Below are 27,885 nucleotides of genomic sequence, written 5' to 3' on the forward strand. Positions count from 1 at the left end.
TGAATGAATGAATGAATGAATGAATGAATAAAACCACATACACACATACAAATTCAGCAACACACTGAAATCACTAAGTCAGGGCTGAGACAATTTGGAGAAATCATTCAATACCAACAATAACTATGTTACACATTATAGTTTAAATAACCCTCTTCCGTCTCATGAGCAAATGAATAATAGTGCTGCACAACCAGGGTTGAGAGGAATTTTAATAGGAAAGAATGGAAGTATTTAGAAAGCCACAAATCAAATAATTTTGTACTTGTAGCATACAAGACTATTGCTGAGTTATAAATATATTATTTATAAATAGTTTGCCTACCCATAAAGATCCGTCATCTTTAAATAGAAATTACTTGTCACATATAACAGTAACTAACAAGAAGCTGAAAATTATGTATGGCATAAAACAAGATACAAAAGTAAATGATGATGGCATACCTCTAAGCAAATTGTTTCAGGCCAGTATATTAACTGAATATTGAAAATTTGCTGAAACATGACTTTAAAATCAAACTGAAGAGGAGATACTGAAGTACAAGAAACCTGTTTATTGTTGTATAGTATTTTAATGAAGTATTTAAGCTTCTGAATTTTGGCTCTCCTTTTTTGTTCATGCCTAAAAATTAAATAAATCTTTAAAGGATCCTTGAAAAGCAAAATGGATGCAACATAATGTTCTTTTCAAAATGCATCTAGGCATGTTAAAGTATGACCATTTTAAAGGACAAATGTTATCTTTAACCTCAATAATGCTTGCCTATGTGTGGATAAGAGCCTCTCCTACTCAAATGTTTTTTTTTTTAAAGATATTTACTCAAAAATGACAAAGAACTAAAATCAAGGTACTATATAAATCACTCAGTTATTTATTTCACTAAATTGAAACTTAAAGAGATTATGGTACTTACCCATCATAAGATGTCTTTTTTTTTTTAAAGATTTTATTTATTTATTTGACAGAGATCAGAAGTAGGCAGAAAGGTAGGCAGAGAGAGAGAAGAGGAAGCAGGCTCCCCGCTGAGCAGAGAGCCCGATGCGGGGCTTGATCCCAGGACCCTGGGATCATGACCTGAGCTGAAGGCAGAGGCTTTAACCCACTGAACCACCCAGGTGCCCCCATAAGATGTCTTATAAGAGGAGGGAACTGAGGGACTTAGGAATGGGGGTAGGGGAACTTGATTTAAAGATTCGAAAATATTTTCTAACTTCTAGAAGAAAGACACACTCTTAAAAGAAATATGCCATATCTTCAATAACCTCATCGAGGTGGCTCTCAGTCAACAGGCTTGTTGTGTCCTCTTTAAGGTCTTTATAAAACCCTTTAGGCCTTAGATAATACACTGTTTTCCTCCAGGACATTCTTTCTCTAACAGCAAGGATCGGAGAGGCAAGCCAGATTCCCTGGGCACCTATGAAACACTCACTGGGAAATAAACTGATCCCTTAAGTGATATGAAACTCCTAAAGAGAGTCTGCCAGCCAGCCATTCATTTGTTCATTCACCCGGCATTTACTGAATATCCTCCCAGCTGTAACGCAACTGACCAAATGATGTTTGGACTTCTCTTTTACAGAAGGAAGAAGACTGGTTGGAAGATAAACTCTAGGTTGAAACATAACATGGCCTTCTGTTCTTCACCCTAATTGTCCTATAGGTCCAGGATCTCCTGGTGCCCATATCTACCCATATAATCTTTTCAGAGGGTTAGGAGACAAAAGATTACTTATTTTTCCTATCTCCCTGTTGGCCTCTTCTAACCATCTTCTCAATTAACTTTAGAGAAATATGTTAGGTACATTTCCCCTTTATGTTGCCCTCTGAAAGCAGTTTTAAAAATGACCTCATGAATGATTATGAAAATTCATTAATTCAGGATTTTATTTATCCTCAGGAAATCTTGCCTTTTTTGTCACCTGTAAACTCTTTATAATTCATCCTTAATCCCTGTGTTCCCTTCCTCTCTATCCTTGACATCAGTATATTCTTTTCCAGAGAAAAAATCCTTATTCAACTGGACCTTTCAAATGGATAATGACAGCAATAGCCCACAATGGCAATAGCTTTGAAAAGACAGAACACATCCCACATTGCCTTGACTTCACTAAGTTTTAGTCTCCATTTTTATTCCTCCTTCTCTTCCCCTTCTTTACTTCTAACTTCCATTTTATGGCTCATGTTTCCTTAACCTCATTTAGACGGTCCTTTTGTATGCATGTCTTACATAATAATCATCTCAGGTCCTCTTTGGAAGTAGGTGTAGAACAAATAAAGCATTCCTCCACTGCTGCACTTTGCTGGTTAGAAGGAGGGTAGTGGTAATTGTGCCTTTGTGTCTGCTACTCTTTAGGTTCATTTTAGATGTAATCATCCATCAAGTCATTTCATAAATAGGAATATCTGTTGGACATTTATTATCCTCCAACGCTGTACTAAGTGATGCACATTCACAACACTCAAAGATAAATTGGTACAAAGCGTCTCATGGGACAGAGATGTTGAAAAGTTAAACTTAGTTCAGGGTTCTAAAGCTGCCACATCCTCTTTAAAGGAGATGAGATCCATAGGCCCAGAGATGGGAGAAATGGGGATCTATATTAGATCTGTTTTTGTGTGAATGTCCTAGGAATAGGGAGAAAACAGCTCAAGGAAAAAGTCACAATTGGGAATGAAAAGTGTTTGTTTCAAAGTAGAAAATTGCCCAGAGGATCCTTCAGATACAGAATAGTTTTTACGAAAGCAACAGGTCCCCTTAATAAGCAAGGGCAACCACATAATCTTTTTTTTTTTTTTTTTTTTTTACAGTGGCTTTATCTCCTATCTACACCTGAACAAAAATTACTGTCATAGTGAAACAAAAAAACAATCATCAAAACAAATGGGTTTATGTTCTACCTTGGTCATGAATTAGAAGTGTGACCCTGGGCAACTTACCCTTCCATAAGTCTAATTCCCCCATCTCTAAGATAAGGATAATACCACAGAGTTATACTTGCAATTAAATGTGTAAATATGTTTAAAAACTTAGTAAAGTGCCCAGCATATGGTACTCACTTTATTAAAACACTATAATAGACAACCTATAATAGAGAAATAATCCTTTAAAATGCTTACAGTGAACACCTGGATAAGTTTGTTAATTCGGCAGTGAAAGAAAGATGTGGCATCAGGGTAATTGGCTTTATTCTTTCAATATCTGTTTCTCCAAGTTCTGAAGCTAAATATGAGAAGCTCTAGAAACCAAAATATAAATACATAACTTACAATCTAAGCTCACTGCTTAAGACAACTATTCTTAAAATTAAACTTTTGTTTTTTATGTGTGTCATTTTCTTGGGTAACTTAAAATACCAAGATTTCCTACTTTACCAAACAATTAAACATTATAACTAGTTAAGAGGAGTTGAATGTTATTTTGTAATATAAATACCTCCTGTTTTTCCCCATTCTTAAGTGCTTTTCCTTCAGTTTCCTTCTCAGCCTCAGACATTTCTAACAGTTCTTCTTGGTTTTGTTCATCGCATTTATTCATTTTTATCCTAATTAATAATAAATATAATTATTCAGAGAAGAAATAGTAGACGTATTTGAGATTTGGTTTTGGTGTTGCTAACACACACACACACACACACGACCAATAGCTACAACAAATAATTTTACTATCCAAGGATGATAGTAGTGTGAATAAGAGTGGGTGGTGAGCAGGCAGTACAGGTCCAGAGATACTGTTCTGGACAAGCTTATGGCATCTGTGGCTCTCCTTTTCTGCTCAGGGGTTCAGAGTGCATGTGCGTATCAGATTGGTTTAAAGATGTGGAGGGAAGGAAGCAAGTTTACAACAATTCAGGACTCTACAATAAAGTTTCACATTGAGTAGGTTTAGAAATTGTCAGAAGCACTTTCACTAAAACCACTGCAGCAGAAAGAAAAATCAACAAAGTAGGTATATTGGAGAGAATTATTGTAGAGAATTTCCCTAGTATGGCAAAGGGAACAAGCATCAAAATCCAGGAGGTGCAGAGAACCCCCCTCAAAATCAACAAGAATAGGTCCACACCCCATCACCTAATAGTAAAATTTACAAGTCTTAGTGACAAAGAGAAAATCCTGAAAGCAGCCTGGGAAAAGAAGTCTGTAACATACAAGGGTAAAAGTATTAGATTGGCAGCAGACTTATCCACAGAGACCTGGCAGGCCAGAAAGAACTGGCATGAGATATTCAGAGCACTAAACGAGAAAAACATGCAGCCAAGAATACTATATCCAGCTAGACTATCATTGAAAATAGAAGGAGAGATAAAAAGCTTCCAGGACAAACAAAAACTGAAAGAATTTGCAAACACCAAACCAGCTCTACAGGAAATATTGAAAGGGGTCCTCTAAGCAAAGAACTTTTGCTTAAACATTAAAAAATGTTTTTTGCTTAAAAAAACATTTAAGCAGAGAGAGAGCCTAAAAGTAGTAGATCAGAAACAGAGACAATATACAGTAACAGTCACCTTACAGGCAATACAATGGCACTAAATTCATATCTCTCAATAGTTACCCTGAATGTTAATGGGCTAAATGCCCCGATCAAAAGACACAGGGTATCAGAATGGATAAAAAAACAAAACCCATCAATATGCTGCCTACAAGAAACTCATTTTAGACCCAAAGACACCTCCAGATTTAAAGTGAGGGGATGGAAACCAATGTACCATGCTAATGGACATCAGAAGAAAGCTGGGGTGGCAATCCTTATATCAGATCAATTAGATTTTAAGCCAAAGACTATAATAAGAGATGAGGAAGGACACTATATCATACTCAAAGGGTCTGTCCAACTAGAAGACCTAACAATCTTAAATATCTATGCCCCTAACGTGGGAGCAGCCAACTATATAAACCAATTAATAACAAAATCAAAGAAACACATCAACAATAATAAAATAATAGTAGGGGACTTTAACACTCCCCTCACTGAAATGGACAGATCATCCAAGCAAAAGACCAACAAGGAAATAAAGGCCTTAAATGACACACTGGACCAGATGGACATCACAGATATATTCAGAAAATTTCATTGCAAAGCAACAGAATACACATTCTTCTCTAGTGCCCATGGAACATTCTACAGAATAGATCACATCCTGGGTCATAAATCAGGTCTCAACCGGTATCAAAAGATTGGGATCATTCCCTGCATATTTTCAGACCACAATGCTCTGAAGCTAGAACTCAATCACAAGAGGAAATTTGGAAAGAACGCAAATACATGGAGACTAAAGAGCATCCTTCTAAAGAATGAATGGGTCAACCAGGAAATTAAAGAAGAATTGAAAAAATTCATGGAAACAAATGATAATGAAAACACAACGGTTCAAAATCTGTGGGACACAATAAAGGCAGTCCTGAGAGGAAAATATATAGCGATACAGGCCTTTCTCAAGAAACAAGAAAGGTCTCAAATACACAACCTAACCCTACACCTAAAGGAGCTGAAGAAAGAACAACAAAGAAAGCCTAAACCCAGCAGGAGAAGAGAAATCATAAAGATCAGAGCAGAAATCAATGAAATAGAAACCAAAAAAACAATAGAACAAATCAACGAAACTAGGAGCTGGTTCTTTGAAAGAATTAATAAGATTGATAAACCCCTGGCCAGACTTACCAAAAAGAAAAGAGAAAGGACGCAAATAAATAAAATCATGAATGAAAGAGGAGAGATCACAACCAACACCAAAGAAATACAAACAATTATAAGAACATACTATGAGCAACTCTACGCCAACAAATTTGACAATCTGGGAGAAATGGATACATTTCTAGAGACGTATAAACTACCACAACTGAACCAGGAAGAAATAGAAAACCCGAACAGATCCATAACCAGTAAGGAGATTGAAACAGTCATCAAAAATCTCCAAACAAACAAAAGCCAGACGGCTTCCCAGGGGAATTCTACCAAACCTTTAAGAAGAACTAATTCCTATTCTCCTGAAACTGTTCCAAAAAATAGAAATGGAAGGAAAACTTCCAAACTCATTTTATGAGGCCAGCATCACCTTGATCCCAAAACCAGACAAGGATCCCATCAAAAAAGAGAATTACAGACCAATATCCTTGATGAACACAGATGCAAAAATTCTCACCAAAATACTAGCCAATAGGATTCAACAGTACATTAAAAGGATTATTCACCACGACCAAGTGGAATTTATTCCAGGGCTGCAAGGTTGGTTCACCATCCGCAGATCAATCAATGTGATACAACACCTTAATAAAAGAAAGAACAAGAATCATCTGATACTCTCAATAGATGCTGAAAAAGCATTTGACAAAGTACAGCATCCCTTCTTGATCAAAACTCTTCAAAGTGTAGGGATAGAGGGCACATACCTCAATATTATCAAAGCCATCTATGAAAAACCCACTGCAAATATCATTCTCAATGGAGAAAAACTGAAAGCTTTTTCGCTAAGGTCAGGAATATGGCAGGGATGTCCATTATCACCACTGCTATTCAACATAGTACTAGAAGTCCTAGCCTCAGCAATCAGACAACAAAAAGAAATTAAAGGCATCCAAATCAGCAAAGAAGAAGTCAAACTATCACTATTCACAGATGATATGATACTATAAATGGAAAACCCAAAAGACTCCACTCCAAAGCTGCTAGAACTTGTACAGGAATTTAGTAAAGTGTCAGGATATAAAATCAATGCACAGAAATCAGCTGCATTTCTCTACACCAACAACAAGACAGAAGAAAGAGAAATTGAGGAGTCAATCCCATTTACAATTGCAATTACAATTGCACCCAAACCATAAGATACCTAGGAATAAACCAAAGAGGCTAAGAATCTATACTCAGAAAACTATAAAGTACTCATAAAAGAAACTGAGGAAGACACAAAGAAATGGAAAAATGTTCCATGCTCCTGGGTTGGAAGAACAAATATTGTGAAAATGTCTATGCTACCTAAAGCAATCTACACATTTAATGCAATCCCTATCAAAATCCCACCCATTTTTTTCAAAGAAATGGAACAAATAATCCTAAAATTTACATGGAACCAGAAAAGACCTCGAATAGCCAAAGGAATATTGAAAAAGAAAGCCAAAGTCAGTGGCATCACAATTCCGGACTTCAAGCTCTATTACAAAGCTGTCATCATCAAGACAGTATGGTACTGGCACAAAAACAGACACATAGATCAGTGGAACAGAATAGAGAGCCCAGAAATAGACCCTCAACTCTATGGTCAACTAATCTTCGACAAAGCAGGAAGGAATGTCCAATGGAAAAAAGACAGCCCCTTCAATAGATGGTGTTGGGAAAATTGGACGGCCACATGCAGAAAAATGAAATTGGACCATTTCCTTACACCACACATGAAAATAGACTCAAAACGGATGAAGGACCTCAATGTGAGAAAGGAATCCATCAAAATCCTTCAGGAGAACACAGGCAGCAACCTCTTCGACCTCAGTTGCAGCAACGTCTTCCTAGGAACATCACCAAAGGCAAGGGAAGCAAGGGCAAAAATGAACTATTGGGATTTCATCAAGATCAAAAGCTTTTGCACAGCAAAGGAAACAGTTGACAAAACCAAAAGACAACTGACAGAATGGGAGAAGATATTTGCAAACGACATATCAGATAAAGGGCTAGTATCCAAAATCTATAAAGAACTTAGCAAACTCAACACCCAAAGAACAAATAATCCAATCAAGAAATGGGCAGAAGACATGAACAGACAATTTCTGCAAAGAAGACATCCAGATGGCCAACAGACACATGAAAAAGTGCTCCACATCACTCGGCATCAGGGAAATACAAATCAAAACCACAATGAGATACCACCTCACACCAGTCAGAATGGCTAAAATTAACAAGTCAGGAAATGACAGATGCTGGCGAGGATGCAGAGAAAGGGGAACCCTCCTACACTGTTGGTGGGAATGCAAGCTGGTACAACCACTCTGGAGAACAGCATGGAGGTTCCTCAAAAAGTTGAAAATAGAACTACCCTATGACCCAGCAATTGGACTACTGGGTATTTACCCTAAAGATACAAATGTAGTGATCTGAAGGGGCACGTGCACCCGAATGTTTATAGCAGCAATGTCTACAATAGCCAAACTAGGGAAAGAACCTAGATGTCCACCAACAGATGAATGGATAAAGATGTGGTATATATACACAATGGAATACTATGCAGCCATCAAAAGAAATGAAATCTTGCCATTTGCAACAACGTGGATGGAACTAGAGGGTATCATGCTTAGTGAAATAAGTCAATCGGAGAAAGGCAACTATCACATGATCTCCCTGATATGAGGAAGTAGAGATGCAACATGGGGGGTTAGGGGGGTAGGAGAAGAATAAATGAAACAAGATGGGATCAGGAGGGAGACAAACCATAAGTGACTCTTAATCTCACAAAACAAACTGAGGGTTGCTGGGGGGAGGGGGGTCGGGAGACGGGGGTGGGGTCATGGACACTGGGGAGGGTATGTGCTATGATGATTGCTGTGAAGTGTGTAAACCTGGCGATTCACAGACCTGTACCCCTGGGGATAAAAATACATTCTATGTTTATTTTAAAAATAATAATAATATATAAAAAAAAGAAAAATCAACAAAGTAAATATCTTTCTTAATAGGCTGAAGTTACACTAACCTCTTACAGTTTTTTTTTTAAAGATTTTATTGATTCATTTGACAGGGAGAGAGAGAGAGAGCACAAGTAGGCACAGCCACAGGCAGAGGGAGAGGGGGAAGCAGGCTCCCTGCTGAGCAGAGAGCCCGATGCAGGGCTCGATCCCAGGACCCTGGGATCATGCCCTGAGCCAAAGGCAGAGTCTTAACCCACTGAGCCACCCAGGCACCCCTCTTACAGTTTTGAAAAAAGATGGTGGACCATGGAGAGGGAACCAGTTATTCCCACAACAGTTCACAAACAGCTTAAGTGATTAAAAAGTACAGTTTTTAATTGTAACCATCTCCTCCACTAACCATGTTTCTATGACTGTATGTCTCAGCTAGGAGTTTGACTGTGGGGTCTCTGTGCAGCTTTGTAAGGAAGTGCCATACTGCTTTCAAAGGGCTGCAGCATTTGCATTCCCATCAGCAATGTGTGAGAGCTTCTGCTGCTCAGCACCCCTGTCAGTATTTGTTATTGTCTTTTAAATTCCATTTTGTTACGGATTTTTGCCATTCTAAATGGTGTATAGTATATTCACATTGTGGTTTTAATTGACCTCTCTATTGACAGGATATGATGCTGAACATCTTTTCATGTGTGCATTTACCATCCATGGGCCTTCTTTAGAGAAGTATCTGTTCAAATCTTTTGCCCATTTTAAAAATCCAGTTGTCTTACTAAGTTATAAGAATTTTTCATATATTCAAGATACAAGTCCTTTGTTGACTACATTAAATAGCTGTCTAGCTTCTGGATTTTCTCCCAGTTACTATGAATTTCCAGTTATTCATGGGCAGTTCTTCGGGAGCCCTATAAGAACAAACAGAGCAGCCACTCACCTTTGGAACTGTAACTTTACTGAGGTGCTTGTAAACCCTTGCCGTTGTCGAAGGGATTTTATTTGTTTCCAAGTCCGTAATATACTGTGTAATAGAGAGAAGTCTTTTTCCCTTTCTAAGTCATAGAGCTGTTTTGTATTACTACAACAATAAAGGTAGATCAAAAATACATTGGTGGATTAGAAAGACAAATCATTTAAAATGGCCTGGAAGAATGTATTGCCCTAACCCTTCTGGATACCCGCACCTTATGATTTTTTTTTTTCATTTTACCCAAATCTTGATATAGCTACTGAAATTCCATTAAGAGATTAATTCCTTTATGACTTGAAGATTTTTCACTATTCAAAAGTGCTCTGCTAAAACCCAGACTTTTCCAGATGGTCGGGTCATTCTGGAGTGTATTTATTATACTTTTCCCAGATTAACAATTGAAATCATTGCTTCAAATTTAGAGGTACTTTGCTGGATGGGTTAGTGATCATATTATTTGGAAACAGGTAATATACTGTTTTACAAAATACTTATTCTGTTTCATGACTTCGCAAACACACTATTAGTATGACAAATTACACTAACTGACTTTCTAATGTTAAATCATCCTTGCACTCCTGGAGTGATCCCAATTCACTGTATTATTTGATAGAATTCTGCTTAGCATATTTGTAATTGTTCATGAATGAAATTGGGTTGCAATAGTTTTTGTATTATCAAGTTTTAATTTCAAAGATAATGTCATATATGAAGTTTAAAATGTGGCCTCTTTTTCTATTCTTTGAAAAAGTCTGTGAAAATAGAAGCTATTTTTAAATCAGACACCTCCAACATTTCCTATATCAGAATCACCAGAGGGCCTGCTGAACACAGATTGCCAAGCCCTACCCCAAGTTTGGGATTCAGTAAGGCTGTGGTGGACCTGATAATTTGCATTTTTAACAGGTTTCCAGATGAACCTGATGCTGCTGGCCTGGGGAACCATATTTTGAGAATCACTGTTTTAAATGTTCTACAGAATCCTTATTTTGTCATCTGAGCCTGGAGTTTTTTTTGCAGAAAGATTTCAAATTACTGATTTGATTTCTTTAACAATGATTGAACTACTTAGGGTTCTTTTTTTTCTTCTTCTCCTTTCACTTCTTGGATATATTCTGTTTTGTATTTTTTTTTTTTTAAGGATTTTATTTATTTATTTTAGAGAGAGAGAAAGAAACAGCACAAGTGGGAGGGGCAGGGGGAGAGGGAGAGAGAATCTCAAGCAGATTCCCTGCTGAGCATGGAGCCCGATGTGGGGCTCGATCTCATAACCCTGAGATCACGATCTGAGCCAAGATCAAGAGTCAATGCTCAACCAACTGAGCTACCCAGGCACCCCAATTCTGTTTGCATTTTTGTACAGAATTTTCCTTTCCATGTAAATGTTTACATTCTTAGGCATGAAGTTTTTCAAAGAATACAGCATCTTAAGTAATGTCCCCCTTTCTGTCCTGACATTGTGTATTGTATATTTGTGCTATTTTTCTTTTTAAGATTTTATTTATTTATTTGACACAGAGAGAGGGAGAGAGCACAAGCAGGGGCAGCAGAAGAGGGAGAAGCAGGTTCCCTGCTGAGCAGAAAGCCTGATGTGGGGCTTGATTCCAGAACCCTGGGATCATGACCTCGGCTGAAGGCAGACACTTAACCAACTGAGTCACCCAAGTGCCCCATGCTGTTTCTTTTCTTAATCAGCATTGCCAGAGTTTATCAATTTCTTTTTTAATTTTTTTAAAAAATATTTTATTTATTTGACAGACAGAGATCACAAATAGGCAGAGAGGCAGGGAGAGAGAGAGGAGGAAGCAGGCTCCCCGCTGAGCAGAGAGCCTGATGTGGGGCTCCATCCTAGGACTCTGGGATCATGACCTGAGCCGAAGGCAGAGTCTTTAACCCACTGAGCCACCCAGGTGCCCCAGAGTTTATCAATTTTTACCAAACATTTGAGTTTACGTATTCTATCATAGCTTTCTTATTAATTTCTGCTCTTTCATTCCTTCTGTCTTTTTTCCTAGCTTAAGTATGCTTAGCTCATTAATTTTCAACCTTTCCTTTTCTTTAATGTGTATTTAAATAAACAAATATCCCTCTATGTACTGTTTTTAACTGTACCACAAATTTTGATATATATTTATTCTTAATCAGTAAATTCAAAAATCTTTCCTAATTATCAATGATATCTTCTCTGAAAAATAGATTACTTTAAACATTTATTTCTTACTTTCCAAACATATAGAGATTTCTAATTATATTTTTGTATTAGATTTCTTTCTGCATTGAATTACTTAAATCAGTTGACTATACTGAGACTTTGAGATTTATTGAAATAACAGAAGATCAACTTTTGTAAATGTTTCCTGTGTTCTTGAAAAGAGTGGCATTTTGCAGTTGTTGGGTACAATGTTCTATAACTATATATTAAGTCAAGTTCGTTCATCATGTTGTTCAAATCTTTTATACCCATACTGAAATTTTTTGGTCTACTTGTCCCATCGATTACTGAGAGGAATGTGTTAATATTGCCCAATATGTTTGTGAATTTGCTATTTCTCCTTGTACTCCTATCAATTTTGCTTTATTTACTTTGAAGCCATATTATTATATGCACATATGTATTTATGTTATAAACATATATATCTATATATGTTAATTAAACTGCATCATTTTGATGTGGCCCTCTTTGTATCTACTAAAGTTTTTTGCCTTTAAAGATCTATTTTGGGGCACCTGGGTGCCTCAGTCGTTAAGCATCTGTCTTTGGCTCAGGGTGACCCCAGGGTCCTGGGATCGAGCCCCATATTGGGCTCCCTGCACGGCAGGAAGCCTGCTTCTCCCTCTCCCACTCCCCCTGCTTGTGTTCCTGCTCTGCTGTCTCTTTCTGTCAAATAAATAAATAAAATCTTAAAAAAATAAAAAATAAAGATCTATTTTACTTTATATTAACATAGTTATGCACCTTCTGTGATTTTTTTCCCCATTACTTCTGTTCTCTAACTTTTTATATTCTTATGATCTAGGTAAATCTCTTATAAATAATATATAATTGGATTCTGGTTTTGGGATTTTTTTTCCTATTTTTTAAAAATTTTTTATTGAAGTATAGTTGACACGCAATATTACATTAGTTTCAGGTATACAATGTAATGATTCTACAATTCTAGAAGTTATACTATGCTCACCACAAGTATAGCTATCCTCTGTCGCCATACGACTCCAGCGCAATACCGTGGACTATATTCCCCATGCTTTACCTTTTATCCCCATGACTTACTCATTCCACAACTGGAAGCCTATAGTTCCCACTCCCCTTTACCCATTTTCCTCAACTCCCTACCCTTCTCCCCTCTGACAACCACCAGTTTGTTGTCTAGATTTATGGTCTCTTTCTGTTTTTTTGTTGTTGTCCATTTGTTTGTTTTGTTTTTAGATTCCACATATAAGTGAAGTCATGGTATTTGTGCTTCTCTGTCTGAATTACTTCACATTGCATAATGCCTCTAGTTCCATCCACGTTGTCACAAATGTCAAGAGCTCATTCTTTTTTATGGCTGAGTAATATTCCATTGGGTATATACACCACATCTTATTTATTCATTCATCTATTGATGGACACCTAGGTTGCTCTATATGGATTTTTAAAATTTTAATACAGTCAACTAATCTAGACAAAAATGGAGCACTCAGTCCATTTAGATATATTTAGTTTTAACTCCATTTTCTTTTGTTTTCTACTTGTCTCATCTGCTTCTATGTTCCTTTTTCTCTCTTTCCTTGCTTTCCTTTGGATTGTTTCAATATTTTCATATTGTCTCACTTTCCTCTTATACTGATTTGAGAGATATATCTTTTTTCTTTTCTTTTAGATGTTATAAGTTAAAATATAAGCCCTTGATTTATCAAAGTCTAATATTAAGCTTTACCTTTACTCACCTCCTCAAAATATTTTTTTTTTAAGATTTATTTATTTATTTATTTGACAGACAGATCACAAGTAGACAGATCACAAGTAGGCAGCGAGGCAGGCAGAGAGAGAAGGGAGGAGGCAGGCTCCCTGCTGAGCAGAGAACCCGATGCGGGGCTCGATCCCAGGACGCTGGGATCATGACCTGAGCCGAAGGCAGGTGCTTTAACCCACTGAGCCACCCAGGCGCCCCCTCCTCAAAATATTTAATTACACTTACACTCCTCCATTTTTTACTCCATTCTAGAAGATATATATTTGAACTCTCTCTTTATTTTTGTACCCCCATGAGACAGCATTACAGCATTTGTTCACTGAGACCTACCTATATATTTTCTGCTTTTTTGCTCCTCAATCCTTCTTCTTTTTTTTTTTTTTTTTTTACTGTAAGCCTATATTCCTTAGAATTTCACATCTGTGGAAAATCTCTGAGCTAGGGTTAAATTTTTGCACTTCCAGAAAGAGTATTTATTGACTTTGCCAATTATCTGCTGTCACTACTGATTTGGGGCTATTTTAAGTTAAATTCTAAATCTGGTATCTTAGGGATGCCTGGGTAGCTCAGCTGGTTAAGCATCTGCCTTTGGCTAAGGTCATGATCCCAGGGTCCTGGGACTGAGTCCCATATCGGGCTCCTTGTTTGGCAGGGAGCCTGCTTCTACCTCAGCCTGCCGTTCCCCCTGCTTGTGCTCATTCTCTCTCTCTGACAAATAAATAAAATCTTTAAAAAAGTTAAAGCTGATATCTCAGACCACATAAGTACTATAAATTCAGATTATAAATCTGCATGAATGCTGGCTTGTGGTTATGAATTTTCAAAGGAACATTTTCCTCCTTCTGCCTAGTGACAAAGTCAAAGACAAGTTTCATTGTTATCTCCTTTATATTACCCCTTCATGAGGTTTAACACTCATTAGAGAGTGATCTCCTGTTAGACTTTCCAATTAAGTTGAACTTGGCTTTATCTTTTGGCACTTCGTGAAGCTGTCTGAATGACAGCTCAAGGTAACTATCCTTAGGTAAAAGCTGGCTCTACACCTCACTAATTTTTATGATTTCTCCTTTCACTTTGTTTTTGGCTTTTGCAGATTCCTTACTTTTCTGCCATCTTGGCAATATGTTTATAAAGATAATATTTGTATTTTATCAGACATTTTTGGTTGTTTTCATTAAAGGGGCTGTTCATGAAATCCAGTCTATTAGAAATAGAAGCCTACTGCCATTTATTCCTTCAGCAAATATTCACTGGATGCTTACTGCATTCCAAGCACTGTGCTGGGTAAGGGGGATACAGAAATAAACAAACATGCTCTCTGGGTTCAAGATGCTTACAGACATGTAAATTAACTAATGCAATAAAATGTTTAGGTGTTATAATAGAAGTCCACACAGCTAGAGTATGGGTTTAATTAAGAGAATAAAAGGTGATAATAGGGAAAAACCTCAGAGTATGTGACACTCAATTCAAATCAGTGAACACATAATAAATATCTTATGTGACAGGAAATATTTTGGGTGATGGTAACTAATATCCCAGGAGAGAAAAATACAGAACCAATAATTATAAATGTGATGAATATTATGAAAGAGGAAATATATAAATGCTATGTGACTATACAAAAAAAAAAAAGAGAGAGAGGGAGAATTTAATCTAATCTAATGGGCAAGTAAGAGCCCCCTGAGAAAGTAACATGCAATTGAATACAATGTATATTTTGACTTAGTATTAGGCAGAAAACATGAAAGAACCTTCTAGAAACAAGAGACATTAAAACAAGATATATAGGGGGCACCTGGGTGGCTCAGGTCATGATCTCAGGATCCTGGGATCAAGCCCCACATCGGGCTCTCTGCTCAGCGGGGAGCCTGCTTTCCTCTCTCTCTCTCTACCTGCCTATCTGCCTACTTGTGATCTCTGTCTGTCAAATGAATAAATAAAATCTTTAAGAAAAAAAAAAGATATATAGATATTAGAGAGTCCATTTAGGGCACTGAACTATGAAGTTCCAAAGCAGAGAGCCCCTACTATGATGCTGGAGAGGTAAGTAGGAGTCAGATTGCACAGGGCCTTACAGATAATGCTAAAGTTATTAAATTTTATTGTAGAGGTAACAGAAAGCCATTATTACTAATAGCCATCTATTACTAATAGAATTAGTAATACATATTATACATGTGATGTGGTTTTAATTTACATAGAAAATCATTTTAGTTTCAATATGGAGCATGGCTTTAAAAGAGGTATTTTAGGAGACTGTATAGTCAGGCTATGATGTAAGCACCTGAAAGAAAGCAGAATCAATGGGAATGGCTACTGGTTGGATGTGAGGGATGAAAAGACAGACAAGAAGGGGGTCATGAATGACTTACAGCTTTCTATCCTGGGTACCAGCTGATTGTGGGAACCAGGCAGGCACTTAGTAGACAGATAGCCATTAAATGTTAAATATATATTTTTTTCTAATAGAAACACTGTTTTTTCAAATGTCCACAGACTACTCTTTGCAGCATTTCAATACCACTCCAAAAATTTTCCTGAATGGAAATCTATTACATTGCTTTCTTTTGCTTTGATAAAGCAATGACCTCTTCAATAACCCTCCTACACACATACACACAAGCACATACACATAGTAGTAGACCCTTATTTACCACCATCAGACCCCATCTAAAGCCTACTTTTCTCTTTCTTGCATTAAAGCTTACCTGTTCTAAGGGAAACAAAAGCAAAAATGAACTATTGGGACTTCATCAAGATCAAAAGCTTCTGCATAGCAAAGGAAACAGTCAACAAAACTAAAAGGCAACCTACAGAATGGGAGAAGATATTTGCAAATAACATTTCAGATAAAGGGCTAGTATCCAAGATCTATTAAGAACTTATCAAACTCAACACCCAAAAAACAAATAATCCAGTCAAGAAATGGGTGGAAGACATGAGCAGACATTTTTCCAAAGAAGACATACAAATGGCCAACAGACACATTAAAAAATGTTCCACATCACTCATCATCAGGAAAATACAAATCAAAACCACAGTGAGATACCACCTCACACCAGTCAGAATGGCTAAAATTAAGAAGTCAGGAAACAACAGATGTTGGAGAGGATGTGGAGGAAGGGGAACCCTCTTTCACTGTTGGTAGGAATGAAAACTGGTGCAGCCACTCTGGAAAACAGTATGGAGTTTCCTCAAGAACATCAAAATAGAACTACCTTACAACCCAGCAATTGCACTACTAGGTATTTATGCCAAAGATACAACAAATGTAATGATCCGAAGGGGCACCTGAGCCCCAATGTTTATAGCAGCAATGTCCACAACAGCCAAACTGTGGAAAGAGCCCAGATGTTCATTGACAGATGAATGGATAAAGAAGATGTGGTATACATACAATGGAATATTACTCAGCCATCAGAAAAGGATGAATATTAACCATTTATATCGATGTGGATGAAATTGGAGGGTATTATGCTGAGCAAAATAAGTCAACCAGAGAAAGACAATTTTTTTAAAAGGCTGCCCAGGATACCTTTTTTTTTTTTTTTAAGATTTTATGTATTTATTTGACAGAGAGAGAGATCACAAGTAGGAAGAGAGGGAGGCAGAGAGAGAGAGTGGGAAGCAGGCTCCCTGTTGAGCAGAGAGCCTGATGAGGGGCTTGATCCCAGGACCCTGAGATCATGACCTGAGCTTAAGGCAGAGGCTTAACCCACCTAGCCATCCAGGTGCCCCGAGAAAGACAATTTTCATATGGTTTCATTCATATGTGGAATATAAGAAACAGCACAGAGGATAATAGGGGAAGGGAGTGAAAACTGAATGGGATGTCATCAGGGAGGGAGAAAAGCCATAAGGTACTCTTAACTATAGGAAACAAACTGAGGGTTGCTGGAGGGGAGGTCCACGGGGGGAGGGGTAATTGCATGAGGGGCATTAAGGAGGACACGTGATGTGACGAGAACTGGTTATTATACACAACTGATGAATTACTGAAACTAATGATGCACTCTATGTTGGCTAATTGAATTTAAATAAAAAAATTAAAGCTTACTTGTTCTGTGTTCATTATGCCAATGTCTATTCTTTGCCTTTAATTTTAGTTAGTCTTATTTTAAAAATACCAATTTATTGTTTTGTAAATACTGATGGCTTCTACTCATTCATTCATTCAAGTAATATATAGAGGGCTCATTATGTGTCAGGCCTTGTGCAAGGTATATGTCAACCTTCTCAAGTAACATTGTTTGCATTTAACTATATTATTCTAGGAAACCAATTATTAGAGACTGTTGTCTCTAGAGGTCATAAAACCACATCAGCTCAACGAGCAGGGAAATTCTTTAACTACCAAACCACTCTCTTATATAGACAATTACTCTATCTTTATGCATAGGTGAATTTTCTATCCAGTAAGTACTTCCCGTGAGTTTTCCTGCTTTTGGAGATCTTGACAAATAATTATGTTTTGTCTTAGAATTATTTTTCCAGTTATTTTATACTTTCTTCTCTTCCCAACCATTCTATAAGCTAATGGTTCCCAACTTTAAGACCATGTTTTTTTTATAGGGGTTCTTAAATCTATGTGCTCTTTGAGTATTACCTTTAGACTGAATTAATAATACATATTGTACATGTGTGTATATATAGACTAATTCTCAAATATATACAAATGCTTGAGACTAATATGATCCTAAAAATATTAGTGAACTCGGGGTGGTTTATAATTAACACGTGCTTTTTTTTTTTAAATCAACGGATATTAAAATTACAACTACTTTCATGTGACACCTTATGAAATATTTTTACACAAAACTGGGTCTTAAGGAAAGGCTGGAGCCACTTCTGTAATTGCCTAAAGACTAGGGACCTTGTCTTTTTCTTATTTTATATCTTCCATAGCAACTGCAATACTCAGCTTAAAGAAGTTATTTTTAAATGGTTAGTAGATATATTAATGGTCCCAAACCTACCTTATCTGCCAATAATAATCTTGTAAAGATTTTCTGGTCAGCTGGCTTCTTTCCAAGTTTTCATTTGCTAATTTGGTAGCATCTGTCAGTGCTTTCAGCTACAATGAAGAAAAGAGCTTTTTTGTGTATCTCATCCCCTGTTACCAGCACTCCAATTTCTCCAAAGGTTTAGGCATGTGCAACAGAAGCACAACTGCATAACTTTTTGTGTATTTCTGTCTTATCTTCCAAAATATATTTCATATAAGCACCTTGGGGTAGAACTGAGAAGAGCATCAATATCTAAGGAATAAACATTATACCCAGAGCTTTCTAGGTAATCAGTTCATCAATTAATGTAAAAAAATACCAGTTAATCAAGATGGTAGATTGAGCACAGGAATATACCTTATATTCCACCTAAAATCCCATGGTTACAGAAAAGATATCTGTTTATCTGTCTTAACCATATCCACCGCTAACATCACATCCATATCTATACATGTATATTTATAACTGTTTATATCTTTATCTTCCTATAAAAAATAAATGCATAACCACATAGGAAAACAAGAAAAAATAAAATCAAGAGAAGAAGATACTGAGGAAAGCAAAAAGATAGAAATATCCATAGAGGGGCGCCTGGGTGGCTCAGTGGGTTAAAGCCTCTGCCTTTGGCTCTGGTCATGATCTCACGGTCCTGGGATCAAGTCCACATCGGGCTCTCTGCTCAGCAGGGAGCCTGCTTCCTCCTCTCTCTCTCTCTCTCTGCCTGCCTCTGCCTGCTTGTGATCTCTATCTGTTGAATAACTAAATAAAAAAACTTAAAAAAAAAAAGAAATATCCACAGAGAATATTCATAGAGAAACAAAACTGGAGGAACCTGTAACCTAAAACATTTGTAGGAGCAATCTGTCACAGTTAGGGACAGTTTGTAGGAACTCCAAGACTAGAGTCAATTAATATGAACTTTTACTGGAAGAAATCAGAGAAGACCTCAACAAACATGAAGACATACTATAGTTCTGGATAAGGGAATATAATTTTTATAAAGATTAAAATTTCTTTCAAAATTAATATAATCATAGTAAATATGGTCATCGAATTTTAAAAACAGAAGTTGACAGGCTAATTCTTAAGTTCATATGGACAACCAAATCTTCAAGAACATACAAAAACATTCTAGGAAAAAATGAGGAGTCACTTGTTTTACTACACTGTAATTTAATAATAAAGTAATTAAAACAGGGCACGACGAGGGGTGTCTGGGTGGCTCAGTTGGTTAAGTGTCCACCTTTGGCTCAGGTCATGATCCCAGAGTCCCGCCCTGTGTCAGACTCTCCGCTCAGTAGGGAGCCTGCTTTTCCCTCTGCTGCTCCCTCTGCTTGTGTGATCGCTCTCTCTCTTTCAAGTAAATAATTCTTCTAAATCTAAAAAAAAAAAAAATGTAGGGCAGGGCTAGACTATTACATCAATGGAATAAATAGTTCTTAAATCTATAAAATATGTTAAACTAGTTTACGATAAAGGCAGAATTTTAAATTAGTAGGAAATTATGGTGTTTGGCTAACCTTTGGGGGGAAAGAAACTGAACTGAATCTCACAAGCCGCCAATACAAACACCAGACAGAATACAAGTCTAGAAATTACACATGCACACACACATATTATTAGAATATATAAGAAGATAACTATAATTTTGGTCTCTCAGACACTATTGGTTGCACTTGAAAGGTCATTTTTCTTGGATGGCAGAACCCTAATTTTGTTCAATTGCTTAATTATCTTCCATGTGTTTCAGAGATAAACCCTGATTAGTCGTAGTAATTTCATTCCTTTTGCTAGGGCTGGTTGAGACATGATCATGTGAGATAACTCTAGCCTATGAGACCAGAGGGGAAATCTGCCCAGACGTGGGGGAAAGGCTGAAGAGGGCTCTCAAGTGAGGTATTATGCATACGGTGTGTCTGGTCAGCTGCCTTAAACGGGAGCAGCCAGACAGTTTACCTGACAGGAGCCAACCAAGTCAATTTGCTGAAGATGAACATTAGAAAGGGAGGAAAAAAGCTAGGGTTGTTGACGGTATTGTTGAAGCACCAAATCAGCCAACCCTAGAGTTGCCCTAACTTTGGACTTGTGATATAGGAGGTAATAACTTTTCCTTACTGTTTAAAGCCATTGAAACAATTGCTTTCCTCACAGTTTAAAGCAACTGAAATGCTGACTGATACACTTGGGGTAGAGAAGGTCTTAGGAAGCAAACAACAAAACCTAAAATATACAAGGGAAAAGATGGAAAGATTTGGCCTCACTAAAAATTTTAACGTTTGCCAAGATAAATAAAAAATGAAATTAAAAAGCAAGTAAATGAGAGGTACAAATTCATAAAAAATAATCAGTGGGTACTCATTTGATTTTTTCCCCCACACTTTCATGTAACCTTTATGCTGTTATTGGATGATTGGGTTAATCATTCTTAGACTAAGACTTTTCACATTTTATATGAGATTCAAGATCTAATATTTTCATCAAAAATACTTTATTAGATTTAAAACAACCATATGGCTCTTTTAAATAGTAATCTTTTCAAATACTCTTCTTTAGTCATAGGACCAAGAATACCAATGATTAGCAAACCATTTGTAAGTGCTAAATATCCTGCAGGATATGTTTGAGGCTACCTCCCTGGTCAGTCAACTCCCAGAGTTTCTTTTCAGAGAAACTGAAAGAAACTATTGTTCCAATTGGTTAAATATTTAAAATGCTAAGGGAATATGTTCTAGGAGAGCTTGCTCTGTACTATTTGCTTTCTCTTTCAATATTAAGTCTTCAGCTCTATAAATATAATGGAAGCCATTCTCACCTTCTCATAAAGCAGCTGAGGTAAATTCTGTTGCTGCCTGTCCTGAAAACACTCATAAAGTTGAAGCAGCCTAGCACATAATACTTGTTCTTGATTGAAGAGAGGATGATGGCTGAATTGTAAACCCACAATATTGAGATCTAATTGGTACATTTCCCTTTGACCTTCCATTTTGTTCCTAATAGAGCTTTCCAGATCAGGTTTCACTGCCTTTTAAAGAAAAATACCTAAACAATGTTAATTTGATTCTTCGTACTTCTTTTGAAATTACAAGTGACTTTTCTTTACAAAAGAACATGTTACTTTATAAAAGTAACATGTTAATTGTAAGAAAATTAAGGGATATAGAAAAGCAATAAATAATAAATAAGCAATAAACAAGCAATAAACAATAATTTGGTCCTTCGTCCTTGAAATTATGACCCTTGATTTCCTTAAATATATTTATATTACATCCACTTTAATCATCTTGCTATAATTTATGTCATATACCTTACTGTCGTGTGCTGGTAGAGTTTCAGGTTATAAGCCCTGCCAATGATTTCCTAAAGCAACACTGTGACAAATGGTGTTTAGATCCTTTGAGAGTTATGATCTAATAGTTATCTATGGGTGAGAGTTAAGTGGTAAATCCTTACTAAAACATTGTTCCTATGTGAATATATTGTTAACCTCCTGGAAAATTCCCTGGAGGGGCTTGGAACCTCCAAGCAAGTGCTAAGGAGACCATAGTTCTTCATACATAAGACTGTCTCCACTTGTATACCAGATTGCCCTTAAATTAGCTGAAGTCTTTAGGCCTTAAATTATATACAAAATGATTCAAATATGTTTTAGTACCCTATTCTGAATTTAAGCACATTTGCTTGAATATGTATGTGACTGGTTTTTAGTGATGTAATTTGAGAGGGTTAATGGGTTACTTGGCATGCACAGTCTAGTTTGTAAGTCTAGTCACTTCCAATAAGATCCATGACTGCATCCCCCTGAAAAAGAGAGCACCAGCCCTTTCTCTGGACCAGTCTGGTGTAATAGAACATGCTTGTGCCATTGCTATTACAACTGCTGTTACACTGAAAAACTGCCATCCCACCTGCGGCCTGGTGTGGCAGATCCTCAAGGACTGCTCTCCCTCCCTACTCTCCCTCCCTACTCTCTCCCGAGCTACGAATCTTCCCCTGTTTCCTCACTGGTTTGAGGGAAGGCAAGAGAAGAGCCATCAAGTTTGTTTTTGTTTCATCCTTACCTTATAAGTCTCTATTCTCTATGGAAGGACCAACTCAGAGGAGAAAACCTGCTCTTGATTCCACTTAAAAGATTGAGTCAGTTAGTAGTAAAATGGTCATTTGCCAGGCAAAACCACCAACGAAATAAACAGTTTTGGTATTAAGTAACGAATTAAAGTTCCTAAGCTAGAGAGGACTGTCTTATTGAGCAGATTCTGCACTGGTCAATTAAGTGAGGGGATTAAGTGAATTTCTAGAACTAAGTTAGACCAAAAGCACAAAGATCTAGGAATAATAAGTCAAAAGCCAGATAAATGCACAAAAATATCCAAGCTGATGACAAGTGTAAAATCTATGTAAAGACATGAGAATGTCTGAAGAGGGAGAAAAGGGTATAGTCAAATGGTCAGGCAAAACTCACAGGCAATGAGACCTGGGGCAGAGGAATGTGGCAGAGGCAACAGCACAGAGAGAACTTTGGTACTCAGGCAGCTCTTATCTGTGCTTCAGTCACCCTTATATTTCTTTTACTCTGGTGAGAAACCCCAAATGAGCCTTGCCTCTAAGGCTAGCTAGGCAGAGTAACCAATGTGGGTAAGATAAAATGGAAAAGCAGGCAGAAACATTTGATCTGGCACAAATTCCAGAACATCGTCTGTTATGGATGCTACAGAATGAATTTTAATACTCAGTTTAGATGCCTGGTGAAGTGACATTTCCATTTATTTCCAAGTCTAAAAGGTCCGTGAAATACTGAAATTATGCTTGGATGAAGCTAGAATAAATAAATGCACTTAAGGAAAAAGGTACTTGTTCAGCCCAGTGGTTTCCAATTTGGGATTCTGGTGGTTACAAAGGTTAATCTAGATGGCGGTTAATATTTCTCAAAAAATTGTATATTTTGCATTTATTTGTTATCATCCAATTGTTCATGCATGCAATCATTCATTCATTAATTCAACAAACTCCATTGTTTCAAGGATCTCTCTCCCTAAGAATAATGGTCTCAGATAATTATGTTAAAATATCTGTGCTTTATCTTCAGCAAAATTTAGATGAAACATATTGTCACCATAGGTGTAAAAGTTATGCCATATAATAACAACGAATAAGGTAAGATCAATACTAGGGATTATCTCTCCTCCCTCTTTCATTCTTTTATTTTTATTTTTAATGGAGATGGATGTTTTTAGTGGCCAAACTGGAGAAAACGGAAAGATAGTGCAATGTTGGGTGTGTATGTGTGTTGGGGGGGATCATTTACAAACTATAAGTAAATATGTTATATTATAAATGAGGATAGGGTAGAGACATTGCCAGTCTCTCATGGTGTGACAGGCAGCATGCAAAAAATAATCTTTCTAAGATTATGCTGGTCAACTGATGTCTTTCTCTTCTAATGTATACTAGAGCCACAAAACTTTACATCTACTGAGATTGCTTTACAAATAATAAAAGCACTCATTGAGTGTCTACTATATGCTAAGCATTTGGATATGTGTTAGGAATTGACTCAAGAAAGAAAGGAAGGAAGGAAAGGAAAGGAAGGAAGAAAGAAAAGAAAAAAAAAAAGAAAAGAAAAAAGAGAAGAAAAGAAAAGAAAACCCGGGGCGCCTAGGTGCCTCAGTGGGTTAAGGCCTCTGCCTTTGGCTCAGGTCATGATCTCAGGGTCCTGGGATGGAGCCCCATGTCAGGCTCTCTGCTTGGCAGGGAGCCTGCTTCCTCCTCTTTCTCTGCCTGCCTCTCTGCCTACTTGTGATCTCTGTCTGTCAAATAAATAAATAAAATCTTTAAAAAACAAAAGAAAAGAAAACCCTACTCTGCAGTCAAGCAGGAAACAGATTAAGTAAACAGAAGACGGATATACAGACTGAACCTTGACATAACTGCAACCTAGCTGGAATCAGGGAAGTCCCTAATTGGATTAAAACGATTATCCCCACTCAATACGCCTAACAAAGCAAAGGACAGCACCTTTCTGAAAGAAGATATCATCTAGAGCTTTTATAACTTTTCATATGTAATATTTGTAATACAATAGTCATCGACCATAATAAAAGACCAGTCTAAATGAGCAAAATGAAGACAAAAAAACAAAAATAAAAACAGACTTGCAGGAACTCAGATATTATAGTTACCAGATATGGACTTTAAAGCAGCTATTATTAATGTGTTTTTAAAAACAGAGTAAAAGAGAAAATACATGAAAACATGGCATATTCTAAGAGGAAACTGGAATATATACATAAGAATCAAATGTCAGATGAACGTTTTAAACTGAAAATATCTGAAATTAAGAATTCATTAGACAGGGACACCTGGGTGGCTTAGTTGGTTGGCTGCCTTTGGCTCAGGTCATGATCCCAGCCTCCTGGGATCGAGTCCCACAGCGGGCTCCTTGCTCAGCAGGGAGCCTGCTTCTCCCTCTGTCTCTGCCTGCCACTCTGTCTGCCTGTGCTCACTCTCTCTGACAAATAAATAAATAAAATCTTAAAAAAAAAAAAAAGAATTCATTAGGCAGGTGATTCTGGGAATATAGTGGTATTATAGCTTTAGATAGTCCCAAATCTCTACCATTAAAACAGGCAGAACAACTACATAGCAAAGCCAAAAATCCATGGACAAGATCCATAACAGAACTACATCTCCAAGAATCCCTTGTGAAACCCAAAATACAAGTGGGTGAAGACAAACCACCAACAGTAGAAAGCTTGCATAATGTCGGTGATTGTCTGGAAGGAATCAGAGAAGCAATGAAGCATCTGAAGGTCCTGGAGCAGGAAAACCCCAAGGAGCCAAAAGTTAGTTGTTCATCGGAAAGTGCAGCATGCCAACTCAAAAACAGCAGCTAAAACTGGAAGAGGTTTTGTCTATTCCACCTGTTGCGGGGGGCGGTGCCCGGCTTTTGGAGAGGACTAAAGGGGCTGAGAGGAACCTACTTCCTCAGAATTTTTAGGACAAGTCTTCACACTAAAGAGAAACTTCTAGGAGTGGTATAAAAATTGAGAAGGCCAGGAACCACAGAGATTAAGGAAAGAGAAGGTAGAAAAAAATATCTGGGAAGGGAAATCCAGCCAAAAAATTTTGGAAATCCAGCCACTATATATTTCTAACACTAGACAAAAACAACAGAGTTCTGTGACATTATTAGAAAAGTTATCAGGGGCGCCTGGGTAGCTCAGTTGGTTAAGTGCCCGACTCTTGATATCAGCTCAGGTCATGATCTCGGGGTCATGGGATGGAGCCCTGCATGGGCTCCCAGCTCAGCATGGAGTCTGCTTGACATTCTCTCTCCATCTCCCTCTGCTCCTCCCCCTGTGCTCTCTCTCTCTCTTTCTCTCTAAAATAAATGGATAAATCTTTTTTTTTTCTGCCTACTTGTGATCTCTGTCAAATAAATACATAAAATAAATAAAAATAATAATAATTTAAAAAATAAATAAAATCTAAAAAAAAAAAAAAAAGATTGTCTCCTCTCAGGGCACCTGGGTGGCTCAGTGGGTTAAGCCTCTGCCTTCAGCTTAGGTCATGATCTCAGGGTTGTGGGATCGAGCCCCCCATCAGGCTCTCTGCTCAGCAGGGAGCCTGCTTCCCCCTCTCTCCCTCTCTCTCTGCCCTCCTCTCTGCCTACTTGTGATCTCTGTCAAATAAATAAAATCTTTAAAAAAAAAAAAAGATTGTCTCCTCTCAGGGCACCTGGGTGGCTCCGTGGGTTAAGCCTCTGCCTTCAGCTTAGGTCATGATCTCAGGGTCGTGGGATCGAGCCCCCCATCAGGCTCTTTGCTCAGCAGGGAGCCTGCTTCTCCCTCTCTCCCTCTCTCTCTACCCGCCTCTCAGCCTACTTGTGATCTCTGTCAAATAAATAAATAAAATCTTTTTAAAAAAAGGTTCTCTCCTCCCTCTCCCTCTGTTCCTCCCCTCTCCCATAAATAAATAAACAAATACTTTTTGAAAAGATGTCTTTTCAATAGAAACAATGAGATTCAAAAGAGAGTAGAAAGCTCTCTTCAAAGTGCTGAAAGCAAAATAACGTCCAATCTAGAACTCTAGACCTAACAAAAAATACCCCAGCTCAGATTTTTATTTTATGTATTTATTTTTTTGCTTCCGGGGTATGCTAGAATTCTTCACTGGATTTGTGGACTTCCACAAAAAGGCACTCTTGGCCACGGGTGATTGTCAGAATCATTGTACTTTGGAGAGGAAAGCAACAGAAAACTCTTTTTCTGCCATTATGATGATAACATTCTCTCCAGCTTTCTTCTACTTTATCAAGATTATTTTGTCTATTCAGGGTCCTTTGTGGTTCCATATGAAATTTTAAGATTGTTTTTCTGTTTCTTTGAAAAATACCATAGGGATTTTCATAGTGATTGCATCCAGTTTGCAGACTGCTTTGGGTAGTATGGATAATTTAACAATATTAAGTCTTCCAATCCATGAACATGTGATTCTTTCCACAAGACAGTCTTTTATTTTTAAAGAAACTGTATCTATAATTAAAATCGTTCTCACAAATAAATTTTCAGGCCAAAATGGATTCATCAGTGAATTCTTCCAAACACTTAAGAAATAAGTAACACTAATATTGTATAATTCTCCCCAGAGAAAAAGAAAATATATTTTTCATACGATGGAGTTCTGTATAGCAAGAAGATAAAGCAAATTCTTGTTGCATGCAGCAACATAGAATGCCTACTCTATTATTATATTTATACATATATTATATTTATGTAAAATATAGGCAAAAGTAGAGGTAAGAGTAATCTACAGTGGTAGAAATTATAATAGTAGTTACCGTGAGGGGAAATAGTTAATGGCAAAGGACATAAGGGGGACTTCTGGAATGTTGGTAATATTCTATCCTTAAGCTCAATGCTGGTTACACAGGTTTGTTGACTTTATGTAAATTAATCAAGCTAATATACTTGATATATTTATATTTCTGTACATAAAGATAACTAAGTGAATACATTGCTAAAATCCCCCTCGGAGCCTTGGAAAGGGACCTCCGCAAAGTTAGGGACCCTACTCTTAAAATTCATTAGCGTCACAGCAAAACTGCCTCTGACTGACGCAATGGCAATTCTCTTTCAGGTGTTCTGATCTTAAGACACCAGACTGAGGGGCCACCTGGATGGCTCAGTTAGTTGAGCATCCAACTCTTGGTTTTGGCTCAGGTCAAGATCTCAGGGTCATGAGAACAGAGTCCCACATGGACCCTGCACAGAGTGGGGAGTCTGCTTAAGATTCTCTCTCTTTCCCACTGCCCTTCCCCCTTCTAAAATAAATATATCCTTAAAAAAAAAAAAA

General features: G+C 37.2%; 1 protein-coding gene across 1 annotated transcript in view; it reads right to left on the reverse strand.

Moving 5' to 3' along the window:
* CC2D2B (coiled-coil and C2 domain containing 2B) overlaps positions 1-27,885 on the reverse strand; it is a gene marked incomplete at its 3' end in the record, with an annotated part of 111,545 nt that overhangs the window by 61,292 nt on the left and 22,368 nt on the right. Inside the window, exons 10-15 of the mRNA XM_080823286.1 lie at positions 21,347-21,556; positions 18,505-18,602; positions 9,537-9,677; positions 3,435-3,543; positions 3,119-3,237; positions 445-622 (exon numbers count right to left, since the gene is read on the reverse strand). Coding sequence (XP_080679412.1) covers positions 445-622; positions 3,119-3,237; positions 3,435-3,543; positions 9,537-9,677; positions 18,505-18,602; positions 21,347-21,556 — 855 coding nt within the window. The remainder of the gene's footprint in view (positions 1-444; positions 623-3,118; positions 3,238-3,434; positions 3,544-9,536; positions 9,678-18,504; positions 18,603-21,346; positions 21,557-27,885) is intronic.

The sequence above is a fragment of the Martes martes genome, assembly GCF_963455335.1.
Source record: "Martes martes genome assembly, chromosome: 14".
NCBI lineage: Eukaryota > Metazoa > Chordata > Mammalia > Carnivora > Mustelidae > Martes > Martes martes.